The 24,560-nt window shown below is 41.8% G+C and overlaps 1 protein-coding gene across 6 annotated transcripts in view; it reads left to right on the forward strand.

Annotated features, from left to right (window-relative positions):
- Cnot4 (CCR4-NOT transcription complex subunit 4) overlaps positions 1-24,560 on the forward strand; it is a 117,858-nt gene that overhangs the window by 54,750 nt on the left and 38,548 nt on the right. For 3 of the 6 annotated variants that reach the window (XM_065233925.1, XM_065233952.1, XM_065233934.1), the window contains exons 2-6: positions 1,080-1,991; positions 18,630-18,893; positions 19,154-19,234; positions 19,371-19,589; positions 19,649-20,102. In XM_065233925.1, coding sequence (XP_065089997.1) covers positions 1,878-1,991; positions 18,630-18,893; positions 19,154-19,234; positions 19,371-19,589; positions 19,649-20,102 — 1,132 coding nt within the window. In that variant the 5' untranslated portion in view covers positions 1,080-1,877. The remainder of the gene's footprint in view (positions 1-1,079; positions 1,992-18,629; positions 18,894-19,153; positions 19,235-19,370; positions 19,590-19,648; positions 20,103-24,560) is intronic. The other 3 variants (XM_065233961.1, XM_065233969.1, XM_065233943.1) reach the window with 2 other exon arrangements.

Consider the following 24,560-nt stretch of genomic DNA (forward strand, 5'->3'; position numbering starts at 1 on the left):
GGTATAGGTATGTTCAAAAAGTGTTGTTTTGTGAACGGACATCTCTCATATAAATTGCATTTCAATAAATGCAGGTTTGTATCGCTATCATTTCTGTCAATTCGATCATATAGCATATGGTACTAACTAGTGCAACTACTAAAGCTCACAAATACCGCTTCGTAGCTTGTTGCCAGCTGACTATCATCATCATTAGTATTGGTGCTTCTTCGTACGTGCGTCTTGTTAAGCCACTCTCACGAAGGTTCTAGACTGTAAATGAGAAAGTGCATCCGTTGACCACCACACTGCTATGCTCCGATCTGACAACAACGGCTACAGTCTTTAGTGGCAATCAGATTTGTGAATTTGTACTGTCCATCAATAGTAGCGTGTGTAGCAACTTTCTTCAACACGGTGTAACTCACGCATCACTAAGGTGGTGCGGCTGTTTTGTACATTTCCATTTGCCAGCCAGCGCAACGCAACACAACGCTTTGATTCGGTTTATCTAATCTATCGGGGCCATTCAGCAAAGAGCGGGAACGGGATAAGGTCTGTTTAGTGTCGTAAGTAAGCGTTGTTTATTTTTGGGAATTTCAGGGCCATAGACAATAGATCTCTCAGGTTTGATATTTCATTATCGCTGCGCGCTGTAATGTTTGGGAAATTACGCACTTTCTACGTAGCTCTCACTGGTGTTGCAGAACGCACGATAAGGTCGCTGCGGTGACAAGGTCCACGATAAGCGTTGTTCCTGGAATCATAAAAATATTTTCTTCTACACTAATTTTATTCCACAGGCTCAACTACATCGATATCTGCTGACTGACTGCTAATAGCTGATTACTACAGCGTCCGAATCAAACCGGACTCCACTGCGTAAACTCTCACTCACCCGATTATACCGCACCATTCTGTTTGTTATGTTTTCGGACCTAGGAATCTAAATTTAAAAACCCCTCATATACACAACTTTACGCCCTCGGATGGCGTGTGTTACTATTTTCGAGATCACACTCCACTACCTCCGCAATGCAAACCACCCATATGCTCCAATTCTAACCCACTTTTCCCTCCACTCTCTCTTTCTTTTTCAGAACGTCTGTAAGTTGAAGACACGGAAATCCATCGTTTCCACCACGACTCCGGAGCTCAGTCGGCTCTCAATCGATTCTGGAAGAACTTACCTGGCGTGAACACCAACCACAACCAAACACCAACAAACAACCCAGCTCTGCTGCGTGCGCAAATACCGAGCTGCGATCGGTTCCGGGGGTTTCGGACCAGCATCCACAAACCAAAACCAGTACAGTATTTGCAGAAAGTGATATCCATCCCTAGTACGCGTTCTTAGTTATTTTGGAAACACCAAAAGAAGAGCTGAGGCGGCACGGTGTCGTCGTGCTGAAGAAACAAACGGCGAATCCCACTGTCACAGGTGGCGATCGTGATCAGTGGTTGTTGTGCGTGTGCTTGTGTGATCAGCGAAAAGAATAAATATCAGTCGAAAAAAAAGTGAGTACCGAAAAGCACTGCTTTTCCATTGTGCAAGTACAAAGCTAATCCGAAGCCGAAGAATTCTCACCGTTCGTGGCCATTGTTGTGCTCATTCTGTTTCTGTGTGTAATTTACGTGTTTGCCGGTGCCCCAAACCTTGGTGCACTGCAATCCAACAAGAGAAGAAATTTGAGTGATCCTACTACGTGCTATCTCTGTTTCCTTCCGGAATCTCGTGTGTTTCGTAACGATTTAGGTGGCCAAGTTGATCGCTTTTCCGCGGGTGTGTCGATACACTTAGGCTAGGCAGAAGAGGAAGAGAGAGAGAGAGAGAGAGAGAGGAGTGTGGGAAAGAAGAGAGAGGTCATACAGTTTCCGGTGTATCCTCCGGCGTCATCATGAATGTGATGAACAATAGCAGCGGCGACGAGGAGCAGGTCGAGTGCCCACTGTGCATGGAACCACTAGAAGTGGATGATCTCAACTTCTATCCGTGTACATGTGGTTATCAGGTGAGTTGATAACTGCTGTTCTGTTTAACATATTTTTCCTATCTGTCCTGTTGCCCAGTGGTGCCAGAATTCTTTGGGTTCGATTCCGTAGATCATACAACCATTATTCAAATTCAAGATCTTACAAAAAAATGTAAGTCCTATGTTTTAAAACTCTTTGTGGTCTCTTATGTGAGATTTAAGTAAAAGCCTATTTCTTGGTTATGCTTCATTACACCGAATGCCGTAACTCCGAATTTCACTTTTCCGAATGTTAATATCCCCACTTCCCTGAATGAGATTTAGCCTTCTTTTGATTGTCCGTCCTTTCCACATTTCGGATAGTGCAGTCGGGTGATGACGTGCGGGATAGTGCCTTGAACAACCTGGAAATACCTGGGAAACCGGCAATCCTCAGGAAAATTATTTTTTTCTTCAAAAATCTGGAATTCTCAGAAAATTCTCTCCCCTTGGTTAGTTTTTGCACCTTGTTGCTGGTGGGCGGGCTTAATTTCATACTTTATAGTGTAGTGTTGGAGACGGTAGGTTTATGGCCGGCGTTGCTGGCTCATGCCGCGATAGAATTGGGTCCATGGGCAGGCGATGAGGATTACTAAGCTTCCCCTCTCTGATGAACCACTGCATGAGAAAACCAAAGATCTAGTCCAGTAGTAATAGTATCACACTTGTTACTCCTTTCTTTGAGAGCCGCGTCGTAGTACGCTTACGTATAGGCACTGTCGTTGGGCGCGATACTGGCGGGTTTTTTTTCCGTAAATCACTCTTATTCTATTTATTTTTACGCAGATAGATTTATTTGGGTTTGCAAGGGAATTATACTACGCGCCTCCATCTACGGAGCTTATGCAGAAGTGATTCGCGATTCGGTAGAGCTTGCCAAAGGTTTTTGAGCTTATGTAGTTTAGAATTTGTTCGGTACGGTAGTGAAATTTTGAAATGATTGATACGTGCGGTAAAATAAATAATGTGAAACAAAACTCAATAGTAAAATAAGTTGAATATCTAGGGAGGAAACCAAAATTAATCAACTTGCCAACATAGGCTATCATATTTATTTTGGTGGTACTCTTTAAAGGGAGCCTTTTTTCTCGCTTCGGTTATTTCGCACGGCGTTCGGAATTCACGCAGTTTCGTAACTTACATAATCTAGATATTTCGTTCGAATCGGATTAACTTATTCAGCCGGAATTCAACGCGTATCTACGCGCACACGTCACAGTATTTTTGCTATAACTATCTTGAAACAATACACACGGAATCCAGTGTTCAAGCTGCCAACATCGGCTAGTCCTTCTGCTGTATTGTCAAAGATAGAAGCAAAATTTATTCAAATGGGTCAAGTCTTGAAAGACAGTTTGCAGCTTCAGCTTGATACTCAATAAAACAAAATTAATAAGACTTTTTGCGAATCTTTCAATGGTTAGTCCCTTTATGCTTGTCATCAAAAATGGTAGGCTTTGCCAAGCCTTTGCATAACGTAAATTAAACGCAAAACAAATCATCGGCCCTGCCTCAACCGCAAATCAACAGTAGGTCCTAGCTTTGATTTGAAAATTTACAATCATCGGTTCTTCTATGTAGCTAGAATTATTGGGTGTCCCAGAATGTCTTGACTTTGGAACACCCCTGCTTGTTTCAGATGACGTTTAAACAGCTGATTATCACGCTGAATCGTTGTTTACATTTCGACCAACAATTTCGGGTATCGCAAGTGTCGGTTCTTTACATTTCCGTGACAATGTGAAGAGCAAACAAATCATGCACAAATGGTGTACAATCCCGAGCAAAGTCCGTTAACAAAATGAAAGCAAATCGATATTAAAGTTTGCAGTTCCTATCATAATGAAAACATTTTGATTTCAATTGTCGCTACAGAAGTCTGATTTCATATTGTGCTTTCATTAGGCAGTCAAGACATTTTAAATCAAAGCAACTTAACTTGAAGTTCTGCTGTTAATTTCTTGTTTAAAATTTGATTCAAGTTCATCTGTCGTTTATTTGTTTTGTTTAACATATTTTAGGTCATTCGTGACTAAACCTAGGTGAGATTTGAGATCAAGTCTTTCAGCGTGAAAAGCATGGATGCTAACCATTTACGCCAGGCCCGTATTCAGTTAAACATTATGAATGCAAAATCAGCTATTAAATTGAAACCATTGAAAGCAGGATTAGTTTTCCGTTTGATTCAACAGTGTAAAATGTTGCTCTCATTTTTGCTGTGTTAACCGTTAAGTCAACCAAAATGAAATCAAATAGAGTATTCAAAATAAGTTACATCATAACAGCAAATTCTGATTTCAATTTGTTCTCTAACTTTGCTCGGGATCCTCAACATTTCTCTGAGTCAATTAGCTAAATTGGAAGGTGTAAGCATCGGAGCCGTTCGAAACGTGATTCGGAAGTATGGTGATAGAGCAATTTTCCAGGACAAGCAAAAATCTGGACGTAAACCGAACCCTGTTGACCGAAATCTGGACCAGAAAATTGTTCAAGCTTTCACTCGCAAGAAAAGTGCTTCAGTTCTAGTCGTGGCTAAAAAAGTGGGATCCTCGAAGAGTAACGTCCAAGGCAAGAATGGGTCTAAATACGTATAAGAAGCAGAAGAAGCCAACGTGGAGTGAAAAACAAGCCGCATCCGTCAAACCGAGGGCTCGGAAGTTATACGACCAATTGATGTGTGGAAAATCGGTGTGCGTGATTATAGACGATAAATCATACGTTAAATTTGATTACAAAACTCTTCAGTACTACACCGTTCGTGATGGCTGACGCGGATAAGTCGATTTTCACCGAAAAATTCAAGCCATTTGTGAGTGTGGTATGCTTTCCAAACCGTTTGTGACAACGGAGACAACGACAACCGATGTTTACGTGCGTGAGTGTTTAAACAAGCGTCTGTTACCCATGATACGCAAACACGACACCTTAGTACTGTTTTGGCCGGATTTAGCGTCGGTTCATTACTCCAAGGACACGGTAGCCTGGTGTTAAGCCAACAAGGTCCAATTCGTACCCGAGGATATGAATTCGTCAAACTGTACCCAGGCCAGGCCAATCGAAACTTTTTGGGCCCTGACCAAAGCATATTTGCGGAAACATGTAAAGGAAGCGTGATTCCGTTACAAAATTTGCTAAAGACTGGCAAAAGTATCCAACATTGTTGGAAAGCCATCTGTGCTGAAGCTAATGAGTAGCCTGAGATCAAAAATTACGACTGATCGGATCTCGGATTTTCTACGTATAACTGTAAAAGAATACTATAAAGAACATGAATACGAAATAAATATCGAATTTGCTATAAACAGAGTTACGTTATCGTTTTTTTAATCGTGCTTAGACATTCTGGGACACCCTATATCAATCGAACCAAAAAAAAAAAATGTTATCCGCTTTAGCATGTGTATTAATGCTTCGAAAAGTTTCATAAAAATGTTCGACACCGGACACAATCAACTAACTAAAAAAAAAATCATGATATGATTGGTCCAGAGATAAATAAATAATTAGTTAACTTATTGATTAAGGTGCACAAGATTAATCATGACATCGTAGAAAACCTTGGTTAGTCTGTAAAACATAAATATTAGAATCCATACCTCTCACACCGAAGTCACCACCACGAATGATCCAAGAATGTTAAAGTGAATATAAAAAAATAAAGATCTGAACTCCAGGTATTTTGGAAAACCTTATAATCCAAACCAATGATATTACGGGGCTTCACAAAGGTTTACCCATTCTATCATTAAGTCGAATCATCGTATACCTTGTTGAGTTTGCAGAACTTCAAGGACAAATATCCGGGATGATTTGGATAAGCCAACAATGTTGTTTTAACACGATGATTAATATTAAATGATGTTATGAGTCGCAGTGAAGCACATAATGCTCAAAAATGATGAGTGGAAATTGAACAAGATTTCGGTCAAGCTGTAAAATATCTCCAGTACAATTTTGAGAATGTATGTGTTTCATCCTCTACCCCTCACCCAGCTGAGTGCGTTGGGCAAATAGAACTGGGAATAATTTGGTCAAATCTAATGCTCCGTAATGGTTCCCTTTATGTCGTGAAGATCAGTACTTTCAAAAGGATAATAAGGCGTCCTCAACAAGTTTTAGGAAAAGGATGTTTTAATGTTCACAACAGGTACAGGTACAGCAAAACATCACATAGACGCCCTTATTCGCACTATCTATTCTAAGAGCCACCGCAGCCAACTGAAGCTTCAAGCGGGTACCTGGGAATCCCACAATACCCGCGGCAACAGCCAGCAAACGATGCTCTGTCGTATTTAGTTTTTAATATTGTTGCATTCATACTGGAATAAGTTCAATTTTTACTAAATGGATGGAAGTCACCAAATTTCAAGCCAGATCCTGTTCTTCTCCAAAAATAATGTAATGTTATGCTGACCGCCCACTTTCACCAGTTTGATTTCTATACACTTCTTCCATTCACAATAACGCTTACATATACCAAACTTCCACTACTAATCCGCGCACATCTGCTCCCAATCCTTGTAAACTCGTTTCTCAATCTCCAGGGAGAATTGCTGCTCTCGTTTCAAGTGATCCTTCGTTAGTCAAGATCTCCAGGACAATTTGGAGAATGATCAGCATTTTAGTAACCTACAACATGTTGTTTGGCTTATAGCACTTCAAGCTCTAACCTCCAGGATGAACATTGGATTCGAATGGACACTCTGTTCTGATTAAGGGTCTATGTGCCAGGGCCTATGTTTAGCATGATTATTAATAGAGCCTAAGTCCATGATAAATTATATTTACTTGTTCTGTTCTGTGGCAAATAAACTTAGGAATTCCATAAGGTATGACTTCAATGTGTCGAAAAACCTGGAAAATCAGGAAATTTCAGGGAATTCCATTTTAGTCCTGGACAATCAGGGAATCTCAGGGAATTTCTTTAAAAATCAGGGAAATATTTCTTAATTCTCTCTGAAAAGTATTACTGATCTCGCTAGTCTCATACAATTAAATTACTTAGTGTAGTTTTTCAAAAGGTTCTTAGTAACAAATGTAAACAAATCGAGTTAAGCGATACAAACTATTGCTCTTCTATCATCATATTTTCTATGTGATACAAAAACATCCATCCAGATTTACTTTACTTTATTTAAGATAATCATAGGTCAAAAATTGTCCAATGTACAGTTTGAAATAATGGGTACATGATTGTTACTTCGGTCATTTGAACTGCCTCACATGATTGGTGCTCATTTTCTAAAGGCGGGGCCAATCTAAAGTTAGGTATTCTACTCTGAAATCTGTGAAAGGGAATCTAGTATCATGTAGACAAAACGTCACTCATTGATTATGTAATTGAGAAAAATCGTCCAATGTAACAGGTCCGATGTACAACTTGACTAGTCAAAACGTCCCATGTGTTCTGTTTCTATATTGTAGCATGAAATTCAAAGAAAAGTTGTGATTTTACCGTTTTTACTGAATTTACATCGTTATTATTCAAGAACTATGTTAAAAATAGTATTGCAAAATTTATTGTTTCTAATCTGTCGAACATCAACTTTGATTTTCTCAAAATGGTGGATATGTTACATTGGTCTATTTGAAAGTGACGCGAGAAATCAGAATTCAATAGAATTGTGACCTTGTCGGTGCTAAAATGAATTATTTTAATTGTTTAAACAAGAACATAGTCAGCTGCATATGTAGTGCATAAAAATTACAGATGCATTGCTGTAAGAGCTGTAAAAATCCTATGAATTTACACGCTAGTGCTCGTGAGATTCTGCTTGGCGAACTGAATTTTGATGATTTTGGGCCATCCCTGAGTTGGAATGGTATCCCAGAGAGATGGTAAAAATCCATTTACATCTTCGAGTAGAGCTATTCATTGTTATTTGTGTGTATTCCCTCTAACCCCCACTGGCCGGCAGTGTTATTATGGAAGAACTCTCTCTACAATGTCGCATTTATGGTCATTGTAGACAGCTTTAGTCCGGGAGTTAGAAAGTGATAGCTCTATTGCAGATCCAGCAACCCATTTCAGAATGTCTGAAGAGTCACGCCCATTCCGAAGCTACTTTCACTTACAATAAGCCCCGCATGTATGCATCACCGTTATCAAATGGATATTAATCTTACATAAAGGCTTCCAGGTTCGAATATATTCTTTTCAAACCTGGCACGTATTTAGTTTATGTTTTTTAAATTGTAAAATGTATTTGGCCTGTCTCACCATGTTAATTTGATCCTCCAATCCATGGGTTCCGTAATTTTGATTTTCTCGAAGCTTTGCATCTCATTTCGTGATGCACCTTTGCCGTAACACTTCCTTTAACGAACACAAATTTTCTTGCATTGCCATGGTCATCTGGGAGGAGGTTCGCGTGTAGTGCTTTCCCAAGAAACAGTTCGAGGCCACCAACTACCACCCGTCCAGTCTTGGGCGTATCCAGCGAGGCATCTTTCATATTGCTCGCAATCTCCGACACCGGAGAGAGACCAGTAAACCGAGCACTTATGCAAGCAAAAAAACTTGCTGATTCATGGCAACGTCGGCCACCGAATCACCACCAAAACTCGCGACGGACATATTATCAACACGTTCCCGAGCTAATTCACCAACCGGACCCATCTCTCAATAGAACTACACGCCTGTGAAAATCCGCCGATATTAGTTATGGGCAAATCACCCACGGCACAGCTAATTATTGTTCAACTTACCCATGCAGCAGCTGAATCCAAAAATGACCTTTCACCAACTGACAGGAAATGTGTAAGAAAAGTCATGACCTACCTAGTTATTATCCATCTCATATCTTCCCTCTCCTTTGGTATAAAAGTTATAAAAAGTATTTTTAAACAATAATTAATGATAATGAATTACTGAAACTTGATCCATCGCTTCCTGTTACCTCAATCCCAGGTCCCGCAGCATAGCCTTCAGCATAGCCGGTGCTTGATGATCGGTATGCCATCCGCCGAGTGCAACTCGCGTCCTGTAATGATGAACAGTTTTTTGAACTGCTGCGTCCGGTGGGTCAGCTTTCTGGCGTGCAGCGCTTCCTCCGAGTGTAGATAGTGCAAATCCAACACGTCCACATTGTTCAGCGTCAGCTTGTGCACCTCCATGATGGCATTCGAGGCCTTACTGCTGCACATATCGATTTTGGTTCGATGAAGCCCGGCAACCTGGACATAGTACTCGGCCACCACGACCATGCCCCGCTGAATGGCATTCCGTGCCTTCTCGTGGCATTCGTTTTTCAGTTCCTGGTGGTCCTGGGACATATTGCGGCATTCTTCGGCCGTTTTCAGCTGAAGATTGATGTCGTCTTCGCTGGATGACGGTACCTGCTCGACCGTTGGAGGCGGCGACGTTCAGGACGAAGGAAGTGGTTTCTGTTTTTCGGCTTCTGCTCGCTTCACAAGGGCTTCCCGTTCGCGGGCGATTTGGTTTGTCAGCTCTTCCGGAATGGAATTGTTTAGGACGGTTATAGTGTCGCTGAATTTGTGGGCTTGTAGGATTTCTGCCAGGACTTTCTCGTCAATGATAGGATACATTTCGGCTAGCTTTTGACGAGTCATATGCGAGGCCAGATCTTGCGGAGCTTGCTTAGCCCAGCCGTTGATTTCGCTTCGGTACGCCGTTAGGGCGTACTCCATTTCCATAATGTCGTTCAGGTTGGGGGAATCTTCGATGGTCTTTTTGAGCAAAACGGGATACTTTTCCTTCGCTTCCATTTGCTGTGCAATCGAGCATCTTTTTTCATAAAATCTTGTTTTCTCCCTGCAGCTGTACATGGAATTGAAGAACGACAAATACAACTGTTCTGCCATTTCGGTAGCCATGAAATCCTTTGTTAGTTCATTGGTTAGTTCGTCTAAGAAGATGGCACCCGAGCCATGCTTATCCTTGAAAGTGGCGTGTAGCTGGCTTATGAGATTAATTCCCAACGTCACTTCCAGCACTTCGGGATCGTTTTGCAAATGTTCCGCTTTGTCTTTTCTTTTCGTTGTGTTCCGGGGTGATTTCGAGCTGACCGTAGACCGATCGATTTCGTAACTGTGTCGTAAATGTGAAAATCCGCCGATATTAGTTATGGGCAAATCACCCACGGCACAGCTAATTATTATTCAACTTACCCGTGCAGCAGCTGAATCCAAAAATGACCTTTCACCAACTGACAGGAAATGTGTAAGAAAAGTCATGACCTACCTAGTTATTATCCATCTCATAACGCCGAAAGTGTAGCATCCGAACTCGGAGAACCGGGCTCCCGGGAGGCAATGGAAATCGACACCGAACAATGACACTGAATCTGCGTTGTATATTTTGGAGGTTAGATTCAAGTTCAACTGAGCCACTCACGGCAAACACAGGCAAAACACAATATCAAGAACAACTTGTGAAAAGGGCATACAAGCTTTTTTGTAAACAAACATTCTTATGCCCTTTTCTCGCCACCCATATAACACCAACGCAAACCATGAACATCGCCGAATAGGGGAAGGTTTCCCCATCCTGATGATGTTGTTAGTTTGCGTGGGCGACCGTCGATTGGCGAGAAGAGGGCCTACAAAGGTTTGTTTACAAAAAGTTTGTATGCCCTTTTCACATGTGGCTCTTGATATGTCACTAAATGATAACTTTATGAACACTTGCAATTAAATTTCAGCACACAAATTAACAAATGTGTTTAATTCGCTTACGAAAAATACGCAGCAAAAGAAAAACACGTCAGCTACTGCTATCTCTGAGTAGATCTATTCATTGTTGTTACAAAATTCATACGACAAAGCGCGTTTCTAGGTGGCGCTGTGTTTAGTTCGGTCCAACAAAAATTGATCCTCTGAAGATGGGTTGGACCGTCTTTGTGTAAATGCAAGAATGGCAAAAAGTTAAGAGCTATATTTCTGAATACTTGTAGTTCTAGTTCCTCATTGTGTGCTTAAGAGCCGGATTAATTGCAGACATTAAGCTATCCAATGAAAATTAAGAATTATGATCCTGCTTGGATGGACGAATTGTTGATTACTTGAGTAGCAGATTATTATTGAATATTGAACTCTTTGTCACATGGACCATAATTTCTAATTTTGTGAAAGCTCAACTCTGAACATCATTTCCAATTTTTAATTGAAAGAAAGTGGGGGGAAATCCCCAATAACCAATAAGCCTGCTTAATGATAATCCGACTAATAATGTGCCAAAGCACTGCATTAGTGGTATGTTAGCTTTATGTAGCAAAATCAATCCAAATAACGGGCTTATTGATTACTTCCCAAGTACCAATTTAGGTTTTATGAGGGTTCTGTGGATCATGATTTAGGCTTGTAGGGTGCTTTACAACCTCAATAAAACTTGCAATGTTACTTGGGCTGGGATGTGCAGTACGTGCTTGTGATCGATTTCCCACCGGTGGTATCCCACTGCGATCGAGCGTTTGGTTAAACGTGTTATCCATAACAAATGTTCACTGGAAGTGGGATGGGCATTGAAGTGTGCACGGGAATATATTTTATAACGGGAGATTAAAGACAAGTGTTTCTTATGCGAAAATATCCCTCACGAAAAGTCCACAAACAGTCAGAAAAATAACTAATAAGGGTAAGGTAATTTACATGTCAAGGAGAGGAAATGGAGCAAATTGAGGGGATCATGAACTCGTTGAACACTTTCTTGCGATCAAGCTAGTGATGAAAATCCATGTTGTTGGGATTAAATGATTACATGGCTCATAACATGTCTTAAATCTGTAAGTTTAGAAAAATGTGAATGATTTTCTTGTTTATTAATTTATTTGATAAGGCTCAAAAGGTACAACACAATAAACACTTTATCTCCTGCTGTCCAATAAGCCTCCTTCATCAGAATGAAATCCACTTCGAGTGGTTTCATGGTATGGCAGTATCTCCAACGAGGGGCAGAGCGCTTCAATTGACAATGCAATGGACGCAAAACGTGGTCATCACTCACACACTCATCACGAAACGGTTACTTTCCAAAGTCGACGTCGCATCGACTGAAAGAACTACTGCGCATCGACTGATCGATTCTCTTCATCGACTTTCTCTTTTGATAGTCACAGCTTTATTAAGAGATTTTGCGCTATTTCTGCCACATAGTTTGATTAAGGGGGTTCTCATCTAGCATCCAGAATGGCACACGAATCAAGGAATGTGTTTGCAGCTGAATTATTAACGAAAGAGAAATTCAATGAAGAGAATCGATCAAAGTCACTTACACCCCTTTCCTTCTAACCCCCTCAATTTAAAAATAATTCTGAAATTTCAAGAGAATTCTAAAGAGTTCGAAATAAATTCCGAGAATTCCAATGGAATCGAATTTTGAAGGTTCAATCTCCAAGAGTTCTGAGAAGAGTTTCAAAGTTATGCTGTGACGGATTTTTGTTTTGAGAATTCTGAGGAAATACTATGGGAATTCTAAGGAGAATACTAATTAAGTTTCCAATTGAATGTAGGGAAGAAGTCCAAGATTATTCTGAGCAGAAATTTATGAAACTTCTGAGGTTAATTGCATGGAAATTCTAAGGAGAATTCAAATAAATTTAAAATGGACTTATGAAAGGAGCCTTCAGCGAGTTCCTAGAAGAATCAATAAAAAATCGAAAATGATCTACTTTAACTAATCATGTGTTATTGCTTCATGCGTGAATTTAACGATTTACATAGTTGGAGATGCTTAACGTCAAATATCAGACTTAAAGTGGAGATTTTATACGATAGATGAGGAGATTAAATTATAGTGTTGATAGTTTCGTTATAGTACGGTAGTTCCGTTATAGTACGGCAGTGTGAAAATTGTATATACAAAGAAGAAAGCGAGCAAAGGACAATTTTGAGGAAGGTACGAATCGGGTAGTTGTTTACGTCAGATGGTGACTTGAGTATGAAACAATCGATATAACTGTTTCCGCACATCGGAGGAGAAGCTCTAACCGTTTCGTACCTTCCTCAAAATTGTCCTTTGTTCGCTTTCTACTTTCTATATACAAATTTCACACTGCCTACAGTACGGCGGAACTATCAACTCTTTACTTTCATCTCCTCATCTATCGTATAAAATGTCCTCTTTAATTCTGATATTTGATATTAAGCATTTCCAACTACCAAAATAGTTAAAGAGAAGGGGAATTATTTTAAAAAAGTTCTTGAGAGCATTCTGAAGAAATTATGTGATAAGTTCTTAGCGAATTATCAAAGTTATCTTCCTAGATATATCAACATTTTAAAGATTTCGAACGCAGAATCAAATACAAGATCGGTAATTACGATTTTCTAGTCATCATGTATATCGTAAGTGAATGTAAATTATTCAAATCACTTCAAATCCTCTTCACAGGATATTCCGTTGTGAGATTCGATTGAATTAGAGGAATTTATGAAATTTGATTTTAAGTTCCATGACATAAAAAGTTTATTTCAATATCAAACCGTATTTGAATTTCTAAGTAACCATATAAATCCTTACTTATTTAGTATTTATAAGTCACTGTTTGGTCACTATTTTCGTAATTTTAGTCCCTAAAGTTACTAATCGCATCAGCACTACCAGCCCTGAAATGGAGAAAACCCGAGCAAGTTTGCACGTATTAATTTACTATTTAATTGAAGGTGTAGTAATTTTTCCAATGCAATTATATTTATGGTCATAAAATTCATCCATTTTAATTTGTGTTGAGCGTTTTGTTAGTTTTCCCTTGAAAACCCTTTTTTTCCCTTTTTTATAATTTCGCCCGGAAATGCGGATGCACCTTGTTTTGATTGCCTTTTAAGTGTTGCCCTTAACTTTTCGCCGTGTTTACATTTCAGTTAAAGATGTGCCTTTTACTATTTTCACTTTTGTTGGTTAATAACATTGGTTTTGCCCGTTCATTGAAATGTTAAAAAATGAGCCCTGTACTATCGTAAACAAAGAAAAGAACTGTGCGACTTACTTTGTGAAGAGCTGGTCCGAAAGTGGGTGGAGAGTTGCCCCGTGTGTGTTTATGAAGCGTTGCCATAAGATTTTGTACCGTCGGGGTTAACCTCAATCTGATGACAGTTCAGTGGTACTGTTTACGTGGACATAGTTCCTTTTGTTCTTGTGTAGATTTTCCCGATAATTTTAAGGACTGCAGTTCGCCGCCCAGTTCCTCGACAATTTTCAAGTTAAAATTCGGGAATTTTAAAATATTTGTTTTCGAAGTGCTTGTAAACAGTACCACTGAACTGTCAAAAAGGTTCAAGTTCAACCGATTAACACTGAGTTCATTTGTCACGTCACGCTGCAAAACCTAATAGAGACCTCCGTTTACCGGCATTGAAATGTTGCGCTTACAACGGAGGGCTGCACACACGGCTTGCTGACTCGTTAAGCGTCAAGTTAAGACCTGCTTACACTAGCGCTTATATATGCCACCCATGAAGTTGAAAAGCACCCGCTTTGCACTATAGTCGCTATATTCATAGTCTGGCGGATAGAATTTCGATCTATCAAAAAGCGGAGCCAATTCAATATATTGTATATCTGTCAACTTTTATAAACAAAACATTGATTATTCTTTCCTCGCCAATCGAACGCAAATTACCGGCACCATCGGATAAGGGAAACTTTCTCCAACCCAAAGATGGTGTTAGTTTGCGTAGGCAAGCCCAGGGATGCCATTCTCCCCAGTGTAAGCAGGGTGATGAGTTGAAACGACACCTCGCACTATGACAAAAGCAAACTCACCCGAGAGATTTTTATTTTGTTTTCAGTTTCTATCGCTTCTCCCACTTCGCAAACAAATACAGTTTCTGACCTCGCACCTCCACCAGTCCAACACACCGGAGCGTATGAGTGATCACTAGGGAGCACCGTAGAGAGTTCGTTTGCTTCACCGGGGAGAATCACCCCGGTGAAGACTTTGGTTGTTAGTTTGTTGCTAAGAGGAAGAGGAGACAACTGACTTCTTTCTCTTTTATCTCTATTTCTATCTCTATCTGTATCTCTATCTCTATCTTACGCATTTCCAATCGGCCAATCGCGAGCTGGTTCGCGCTTGACAGAAAAGTGATTCGTTTTCGCCCCCCGTATTGTCTTCTCTTTCTCTTAGGTTTGTTGCATACAAAGATTTTTTAAAAGTTACTTTTTCTATTAACGTACAGTAGTCAATTATTTTAAAATTTGGTGTACACATTTGGAAATGCATCAGCGCACCATTATTGAAATTTGTTTCAGTTTAGTCGACAGACAACATGGGACAGAGATCGATTAGGATCACAGCGGGAGTTCCATAAGGCTCCATCCTTGGTCCAACCACAAACGAAGTGACAGACGGAGCGGCTCGAAAACTTTGGTGACTAACCTGCTATTGCAATTTTTCAGTGTACCACACGGCAACACCACTACTACTGGATTGTACCACATGGCAACACTACTACTGGATTGAACTAGCATTTTCACCAAATGTACTAGAATGTTTTGGTTCTATCTCTTTCACTCTACTCAAAACTGAAATGCATAAAAAAATGACAAAATGATACGCACTCTTTGCACACTGTCAAAGAATCATTGTACACAAAATCAACTTTGTGCAAAACCAAAACAAAAATACTATCCCATCTGGTGGATGATGGCAGAAGCTTCTAAGAAAATTCTATTACAGCGAACCACATTATTTAAATTGATTTCTTCGCCAGTTAGTCGTCTGCCACTTCGTTTGTGGTCCAACGCTCTGGACCGGGATGTACAACGGCGTGCTAACGCTGAAGCTGCCCAAAGGAGTTGAGATCGTTGGCTTTGCGGACGACATCGTCTTGACGGTAACAGGCGAGACGCTGGAAGAGGTGGAAGTTCTGGCGACTGAGGTGATCAACATGATTGGTAACTGGATGTAAGGAGCGAAGCTGCAGATGATCCATCATAAAACGGAAGTTCTATTGGACAGTAACTGTAAAGCAGTACAGCGGGAAGATATCACCGTCGGGGGCATGTCATAACCTCAAAGTGGAAGACAGCGAGTGCTACAGGCGGAGGGAAGCCGGAAGAGTACGGAAAGTTGTGAGAGCGGAGTAGTTGGCTAAGTAGCAACAGGAGTGGAACACGGCAGAGAACGGTAGATGGACACGAAGACTAATAAAGAGATGAAGCAGTCTCTGGCTAAAGTCTCGCTATTAAAGATAACCTAACCTAACCACGTAGATTAATACAGATTTTTTTCGACCTGTGTGAACAGAAATCACGGAGACGTCAAATTCCACCTAACGCAGTTCTTGTCTGGCCGCGGCTGCTTCAGGATGTATCTGCATCGGTTCGGACACGCAGTGTCACCCCCCTGTTAGGAGTGTGGCAACGTGGATGAAACGCCGGAGCATGTGGTCTTCGACTGTCCAAGGTTCGAGGCAGTTTTGTGAAGGGAAATGCCCGTCCTTAACGTGGAGAATGTCGTCGTTGAAATGTGTCGAGAAGAATGCACTTGGAATGCCGTCAGCAGCTGCAGTGAAAATGGAGAGAGGAGCAGCGATCTAGCCACACCGAACACCCGATGAATATAGAGATTGCTGACGTTTATCGTACGCACACTACGTCACGTATACGTATACGCAAAATACGCAACTTCATAGCGGAAAATTTTCCCGATGAAAACAAACCACTTTAAATGTTTTTTTTTTTTTCATTTGCCCTGCAAAGCACAACATTCACAACCACTTTTTCGGTACTGTCCTCAAACCGCACTAAACTCAGCAACACAAAGGCTTTCGGTGAAATTCGCCTCTCCCTAGCTCAAAACCTGGCTACGCCCTTGTCTTTGTATACGTTTTTCAGCCATTTTATTGATGTTTTCACTCACTCACGTCAAGCTCTGCCGGAATCTTTGGCGAAACAATAACGCATTTGCGCTGCTATCTTTCTCACGGAAGTGAGTGTATAAACAGACAAAAAGTGAACTGTCAACATTCTCACTCTCTCGTGCTGTGTCTAAAAATCTCTCCAGTGGTGCCAGGAGAAATCTCCGAGGAGACAAGCAGAGATTCACCCCAGAGAATGATATCTCTTGCACCCGGGTGATTCTCCCCAGATAATTTTCAACTCTGGGCAAGCCTTGAGTCACGAGAAAAGTGTTTGCGAAGTTTTGTTCGCAATAGCTGATGTGCTCTTTTCTGTTGTTGGTCGTGATTTGCTCGATTGGTTCCGCTATTTGACAGCTCAATTGGTTCCCGAGATTCTATCCGCCAGACTATGAATATAGCGACTATACTTTGCACTGCCTTCGTCCTGCTGAGGAAAGCCGAAGCTTCTAATTGTATTCTACCTGCATTGTATGAAGGGTCAAAAACGGTTTGGGTCCATGGGTCCAGACATGGCCCACGTGCATCCACGGAATAAATGAGAATCTTCTTCCAACAACAGGATGATACAACCGGTCAAAAAATAGGCCATCCAACAGGAGGATGTCCCAATGAGTGGGGAGAAGAGCCCATCCTCTTTTCACGAAATGTTAAAGACAGGGAGTTGGCATTTCCACTCTCCCCATTCATTTCGCTTCAATCGGGTGTCCTAGTGGACCGCCTGTCCATAACATTTAATGTTTCATATAATAATGGGATGAAAGTTAAGAAAAAAATAAAGGAAAGATCTCACCTGATATGTTGTAAAGAAATCCATTACATCACGTTGATCACGATGGTTTCAAATAGCTCCCATAAATATACTGCCACTACATCTTCAACCGGTGTTAAACACAGCACTCTCGCCTTTCGTTCCTCACAGCAGCGTAAATCCCCATCAACCACGAAACACACTCTAGCTGCTCCAACTAGAGGGATCTCATCAGAGAAAACGAGGCCGGTGTCCACTTTCCATCACCAATCACTCGTGACACAAAGGCTTCAGTTCGCCAGTACACAGTCTAACAACATTTTGTTATACGGCAACCATACCACATTGCGCCCCAGGAGTCCCAGGATGCAATCAGGTCAACTTTTCTCCGACTAACTAGAGGAAATGGCTCAAATGGATCTAAGATTGGGCCCATCGCTAAAAATCTGCTATTTATCAATTTTATCTAGCTGAACGCGTCATTAGGACGGTACTAATGGATATTTTTGGTCGTTATTGAAAATTTAGTCGATTGCTGAATTTATGTATGGGCCCAAATTAGGGGCATTAAGGCCGACATTACATCAAGCAAACTTCAAATTCTTTTTTTCTCGAAATAAAACAAAAATCGCTTGGTGTCCGGTCTGACCACCGACTAAATGTTGGAGGAACACTTCCATAAGTGGCTGAGATCAATCTTGATCTACACAGCAACCATCGGAGGCGGTACTAGTATCACACTAGTGTCTAAAACTTGTACCACCTATAGGGGGCGACCCCGGCGTAGTGGTTAGCATCCATACCTCTCACGCCAAAGTCACGAGTTCAAATCTCACCCCCGGACAAGTCACGAATGACCCAAGAGCGTTAAAGTGACTATAATAAAAAAAAAAAAAAAAAAAATTGTACCACCTACAAAAATAGAAAACACCTGGAGGTCCCTAAAAAAAAATGCCACTTTTTGACAAGGCCACACTTTGCAACACATTCCAAATCTTCAACGATGCCTGCTTAACGTTGAATAATCATCACTCCCACTTTCTTCTCGCCTTGTCTCTCCATTCCAGATCTGCCGGTTCTGCTGGCACAGGATCCGCACCGACGAGAACGAGCTGTGCCCCGCGTGTCGGAAGGCGTACCCGGAAAACCCGGCAGACTTCACGCCCCTGTCGCAGGAGCAGATTGCAGCATTCAAGGCGGAGAAGCGACAGCGGGACCAGCAGCGGAAGGCGAAAATCTCCGAAAACCGGAAACATTTAGCCAACGTGCGGGTGGTGCAGAAGAACCTGGTATTCGTCGTCGGACTGCCGCCGAGATTGGCAGATCCCGAAGTAAGTTGTGATTGTGCTTGTTCGTTGTCTTTGCAGGTATATTTAAGCGTCATTTGATTTCTGATCTGCCTGCGGATCAGCAGGAGTGAATGCATGAGTTTGTCATTCGAAACTAATTCATGCATTCACTTCTGCTAGTCTTCGGTGCGGAAATTCTTCTGTTGTCCTTCGGCTTTCGATATTATTCTGACATGCTATAATTTGGGCAGCTGAATTGACTGACTCCGTTTCTATTGTTTTTTTTTTATTATCGATTATAGATTCTTAAAAAGCATGAATACTTCGGCAAATACGGCAAGATTCATAAAGTTGTCATAAATCCTAGTACAACGTACGCAGGAGTCCAGGTAATATTGGTAACGGCGTAAAGGAGGTAACTGACTTTTTCCCCTTTGTTTCTCTTTCTAAACATACCGCCCAACATACCGTTTGCCGGGATCCTGACCTGTTGCGATCGTTCACTTTATGGATAAACAGGGCCCTTCGGCGTCGGCGTACGTGACGTACATTAACAACAACGACGCTCTGAAGGCAATCCAGAGCGTCAACAACATTATGCTCGATAATCGGCTAATAAAGACCAGTTTAGGCACCACCAAGTACTGTAGTCATTTTATGAAAAACCAAACGTGTCCGAAGCCGGATTGCATGTACTTGCACGAACTGGGCGACCAGGAGGCTAGCTTTACGAAGGAGGTTTGTCCGGTTGACGTTGTTGTTGCGTTTGCATTTTACGAGCATTTTCTTTTTCGTAGGAAATGCACCAAGGGAAGCATCAGGAGTACGAGAAACGGCTCCATGACACGATGATTGCTAGTGTGGGAAGCTCGGCCGGAGGAACGACGGCACCGTCGGTGAATGGTACTAACGGCGTTGGCGTGGCCGTCATCGGTAGCAGCAACAGTACCAGTGGTGGTGCCGGCAATGGCAACATTAGTAGTAGCAACGGCAGCAGCAGCGCCGGTGTCGGCATCAACGGCACCGGCGGAATCGGAACCGGAACCGGCACCACCACAAACGGTATTATTGCGAACGGTACAAGCGGCAGTGGTAAAACAGGTGATTCTAAACATATTAGCGACATAACCAATGGACCTATACAAAACAAAGAAGCGTGGCCAAGCTTATCCACTTCGCCGATCAACGGTAGCACGCATGGCAATGGAGGCGGCGGTAGCAATAAGGAGAATAAGATTAACGGTAAAACAGGTGTGTGTGCGTGTTAGGTTTTTTTTCTCCTTTCGTCCTATTCTATCAGAAGTCGCAGATAGACAGATTATCGGTGTCCTCGAGTTTCGTCCTCGATCCAAAATTCAGAAAAGGGAATCGAATCAAGTTCGGTAGATTCGCGAAATTACGGCTGAGCAGTGTTCATGAGCAATTAGTGTCCTCTGCTAACGTACCTACCATCTGTCTGTGGTCCTGCCTACCATACCCTACCTTTGTGCTACTTCGCTCATCATCTCTAAACTCACCCGAACGGGAAGCATCCGCTTGCAAAACGAATCCAACCTATGCCAATTTCCCTGCTCTGTTACTCACTTTACGTGTGCTTCTTCCATTAACAACCGTATCCGTATGACAGGTAGTCAACTGTACTAATCATTGTTTGTATGTGTTTGTGTTCGAAATGTCCGTGCATACCGTGCAAGAACCGTATACTGAGCAGTTTCATACGGATATATTAAAATAGGTACCAACAATTCCAACTACATTTTTAGCTAAATATTGTATTCTCTTAACCAGGCATGGAAAATCATTTACATTTATTTGGAGCATTCAATCACAAATCAATTTGCCTCTAACTTTTTTCATTAACGGCATTCCGTCAAATGATGGATGAAACTTTTGTAGGTCTTAATATTAGCTACAACTTTTGTAAACAATTCAAATCTGCATCTCTCATGCAAAATGAACCAGAGCGAACAGAACCCACCTTGTTTTTCAGTGAATGTAAATTATATTCCTTGAAAAACCAAAAATAAAAAAGTTCTGCTCGCTCTAGTTCGTCATGCATAAGAGACACAGATTGGAGTTATTTACAAAAGTTGTAGCTAATATGAAGACCTACGAAAGCTTTATACATCATTTGACGGAATTATGTTGTTGAAAAAAGTTAGAGGTAAATGAATGTAATTGGATGCTTAAAATAAATGTAAATGATTTGCTATGCCTGGTTAACACTCCGAATACGGTGGGTAAAAAACTTTACGCCGACTACGAAGCCTCCAAAAAACGTGTAACGGCAAGTTTGCAATGGCACAACTTAGCCATTTCTTAATGAATTTCAAAAATTGTGGTACCTTTAGAATTCCTAGGGTTTCTAGATGACTTTGATTGCAAAAAACTTGAAAATAGAGTCGTCTACTTTTATAAAAAGCGAAAAGAGTTGTTACACGTTTTTTTGAAAGGTGTGTTTGTAGGGTTTTACAAGTGGTGCAAGATCTGTAATTTAGATTAATGGGCACAAATGTTCACAATTAGCCAGAATACAGTCATGGTTCCTATATATGGATCCTGGAGACAACGGAACGGTCCTCGAAAAATCCGGAACATCCGTAAAAATGGTCAATCCATGATCCTGATCCTAGAGCTCTGCGGTTTTTTTGAAAACATTAGGAACTGTGATATAAACAAATATTTGGGGTCGTGACATAAACATGTACCTGGATGGCCATGGGACCGTCCTCCGGAAGATCCGGAACATCCGTAAAAGTGATCAACCCATGAAACTGATCCTAGAGCTACGCGTTTTTTTAAATTAGGATCTGTGATATAAGAATGAATTTGGATCATGGACCAAGATGGCCATCGGACCGCCAGTGGAAGATCCGGAACATCCGTAAAAGTATTACTATTATTATTTAGCTTTATTTAGGAGGCTTTCAGCCTTAGGCTGGTTCGCCTCCAATCCGTAAAAGTAGTAAATCCACGATCCTGATCTTAGAGCTCCGTGGTTTTCTTGAATACATTAGGAACTGTGATGATAGAAAAAATTTGGGCTTGTGACATAAACATGAATCTGGATGTCCATAGTACCATCCTCCGGAAGATCCGGAACATCCGTGAAAGTGGTCAAACAATGAAAATGATCCTAGAGCTCCGCAATTTTTGAAAAAAACACAAAGACCTGAGATGATAGAATGAGTTCTGGGTCGTGACACAAACATGGACCTTGATGGGCATGGGACCGTCCTCCAAAAGATCCGGAACACCCGTGAAAGTGGAAAATTCACGAAACTGATCCGAGAGCTCCGTGGTTTTCTTGAAAACGTTAGGAACTGCGATATTAGAATGAATTTGGGATCGTGACATAAACATGGACCCAGATGGCCATCGGACCGTCCTCCGCAAGATCCGAAAATTCCGTAAAAGTGGTCATTGTATGAAACTGACCCTAGAGCTCCAAGGTTTTTTCGAAATCACTTGGAACTTTCATATATAAATTAATTTGCGGTCATGACATAAACATGTACCTAGAAGGCCATGGGACCGTCCTCCGCAAGATCTAGAACATCTTTAAAAATGGTCAATCTTTGAAACTGATCCTAGAGTTCTACATTTTTTCGAAAGCATGTGTTATAAGAAAGAATTCGGGGTCATGACATAAACACGTACCGGAGACGAACCAGCCAAGGGCTGAAAGTCTCCTTAATAAAGATTAAAAAAACACGGACCTGGATGGCCATAGGACCGTCCTCCAGAAGATACGGAACATCCGTAAAAGTGATCCAGAGGTTTCTTATATCACAGTATTTAAAAAAGAACTGCAGAGCTCTAGGATCATTTTCTCAGTATGATAAATTTACGGATGTTCCCGATCTTTTGGAGGACAGTCTCATGGCCATCCAGATCCATGTTTATGTCACGACCCTAAATTCTATCTTAAATCGCAGTTCCAAGAGTTTTCGAAAAAAAACCACGGTTTTTTCACAGTCTTATCGATGATCCACTTTTACGGATGATCAGGATCTTCTGGAGGACGTTCCAATGGCCATCCAGGTTCATTTTTACGGATCTTCCCAAGGACTGTCCCATGGTCATTCGGTTCCATGTTTATGTTCAGACTCCAAATTCATTCTAATATCACAGTTCCACGGTTTTTCGTTCTTGGATCAATTTTATGGCTTGCAATCGAGCTAAGGCCTTGTTGTCCTCTGCTGTCCGAAGAAGTCGTTTCCACTCTACTCGATCCATGGCCAGACTTTGCCAGCCTCGTAGTCTGCGAAGGGTCCGCAGATCACCTTCTACTTGGTCGATCAACCTTGCGCGCTGCGCGCCTCTTCTTCTTGTTCCTGTTGGGGCGCTTTCGAAAACCATTTTCACTGCGTCGTCGTGCGACATTCTTACCACATGCCCAGCCTACCGTAGTCGCCCAATTTTTGCAATGTGAACGATGGATGGTTCTCCCAACAGCTGGTGCAATTCTTGGTTCATTCGCTTCCTCCACGTTCCGTCATCCAAGGGCGCGTTTGTCCTCCACGAGTATAGTCACGGTCTCGTGGCAGTAGACGGCCACCGGTCTAATCAGCGTCTTTTAGATAGTCAACTTTGTGGCGAATTTTATTCGACCGGAGCGTCCTCCGGAGTCCAAAGTAGGCACGATTCCCTGCCATAATGCGTCTTTGAAATTATCTGCTGGTATCATTTTCGACGGTCACCAGTGAGCCCAAATACACGAACTCATCGACCACCTCGATTTCGTCACCGTCAATCTGAACTCGGGGTGGGAGGCTAACATTGTCTTCCCTAGAACCTCTTCGTTTCATGTATTTTGTGTTTAACGTGTTGATGGCAAGTCCAATCCACCTAGCTTCAGCCTTCAGTCTGATGTACGTTTCCGCCTTCGTCTCAAAGTTCGGTGCCATGATGTCGATGTCATCGGTGAAGCCAAGAAGCTGTCTTGATACTCGTGTCTATCCCAACTCTTCTGATCACACCTTCTAACGCGATGTTGAATAGCAGACACGAAAATCCATCACCTTGCCGTAACCCCCTTCGAGACTCAAAGGGACTCGAGAGTGTCCCCGATACTCGAACAACGCACATCACTCGATCCATCGTTGCCTTGACCAATCGCGTCAGTTTATCTGGAAATCCGTACTCGGGCATAATCTGCCATAGCTGATCACGATCGATTGTGCCGTATGCGGATTTGAAATCGATGAACAAATGATGTGTAAGCAAGTTGTATTTGTGGCATTTCTGCAGAACCTGCCAAATCGCGAATATGAACCCATGAATTCCTGCTGGTATTGCCCAAGAAATCTCTTGCAAATGGTGACAGGCGGCGTATAATTTGGGAGAGTACCTTGTAAGCGGCGCTCAGCAGTGTGATCGCGCGGTAGTTGCAGCAATCCAACTTGTCGCTTTTTTTTGTAGATTGGGCATACAACACCTTGCTTCACTCCTCCGGTAATATCCCCTTCTCCCAAATCTTGGCAATTACCCAGTGCAGCGCTCTAGCCAGTGCTTCACCACCGTATTTTAATAGCTCACTTGGTTGTTGATCTACACCAGTTGCTTTCTTGTTCTTCAGTCGACCGATCTCCTCCTCAACTTCTTGAAGATCAGGGGCCAGTAGCCTGTCGTCTCCTGCACGTGCTCCAAGGTCTGTTGTCGTGCCACCTTCGTTTTCTGCTGCATCACCGTTGAGGTGCTCGCCAT

Source organism: Ochlerotatus camptorhynchus, unplaced genomic scaffold (genome assembly GCF_037179485.1).
Source record: "Ochlerotatus camptorhynchus isolate MF236.1 unplaced genomic scaffold, CSIRO-AGI_Acam_v1.1 ptg000037l, whole genome shotgun sequence".
Taxonomy (NCBI): domain Eukaryota; kingdom Metazoa; phylum Arthropoda; class Insecta; order Diptera; family Culicidae; genus Ochlerotatus; species Ochlerotatus camptorhynchus.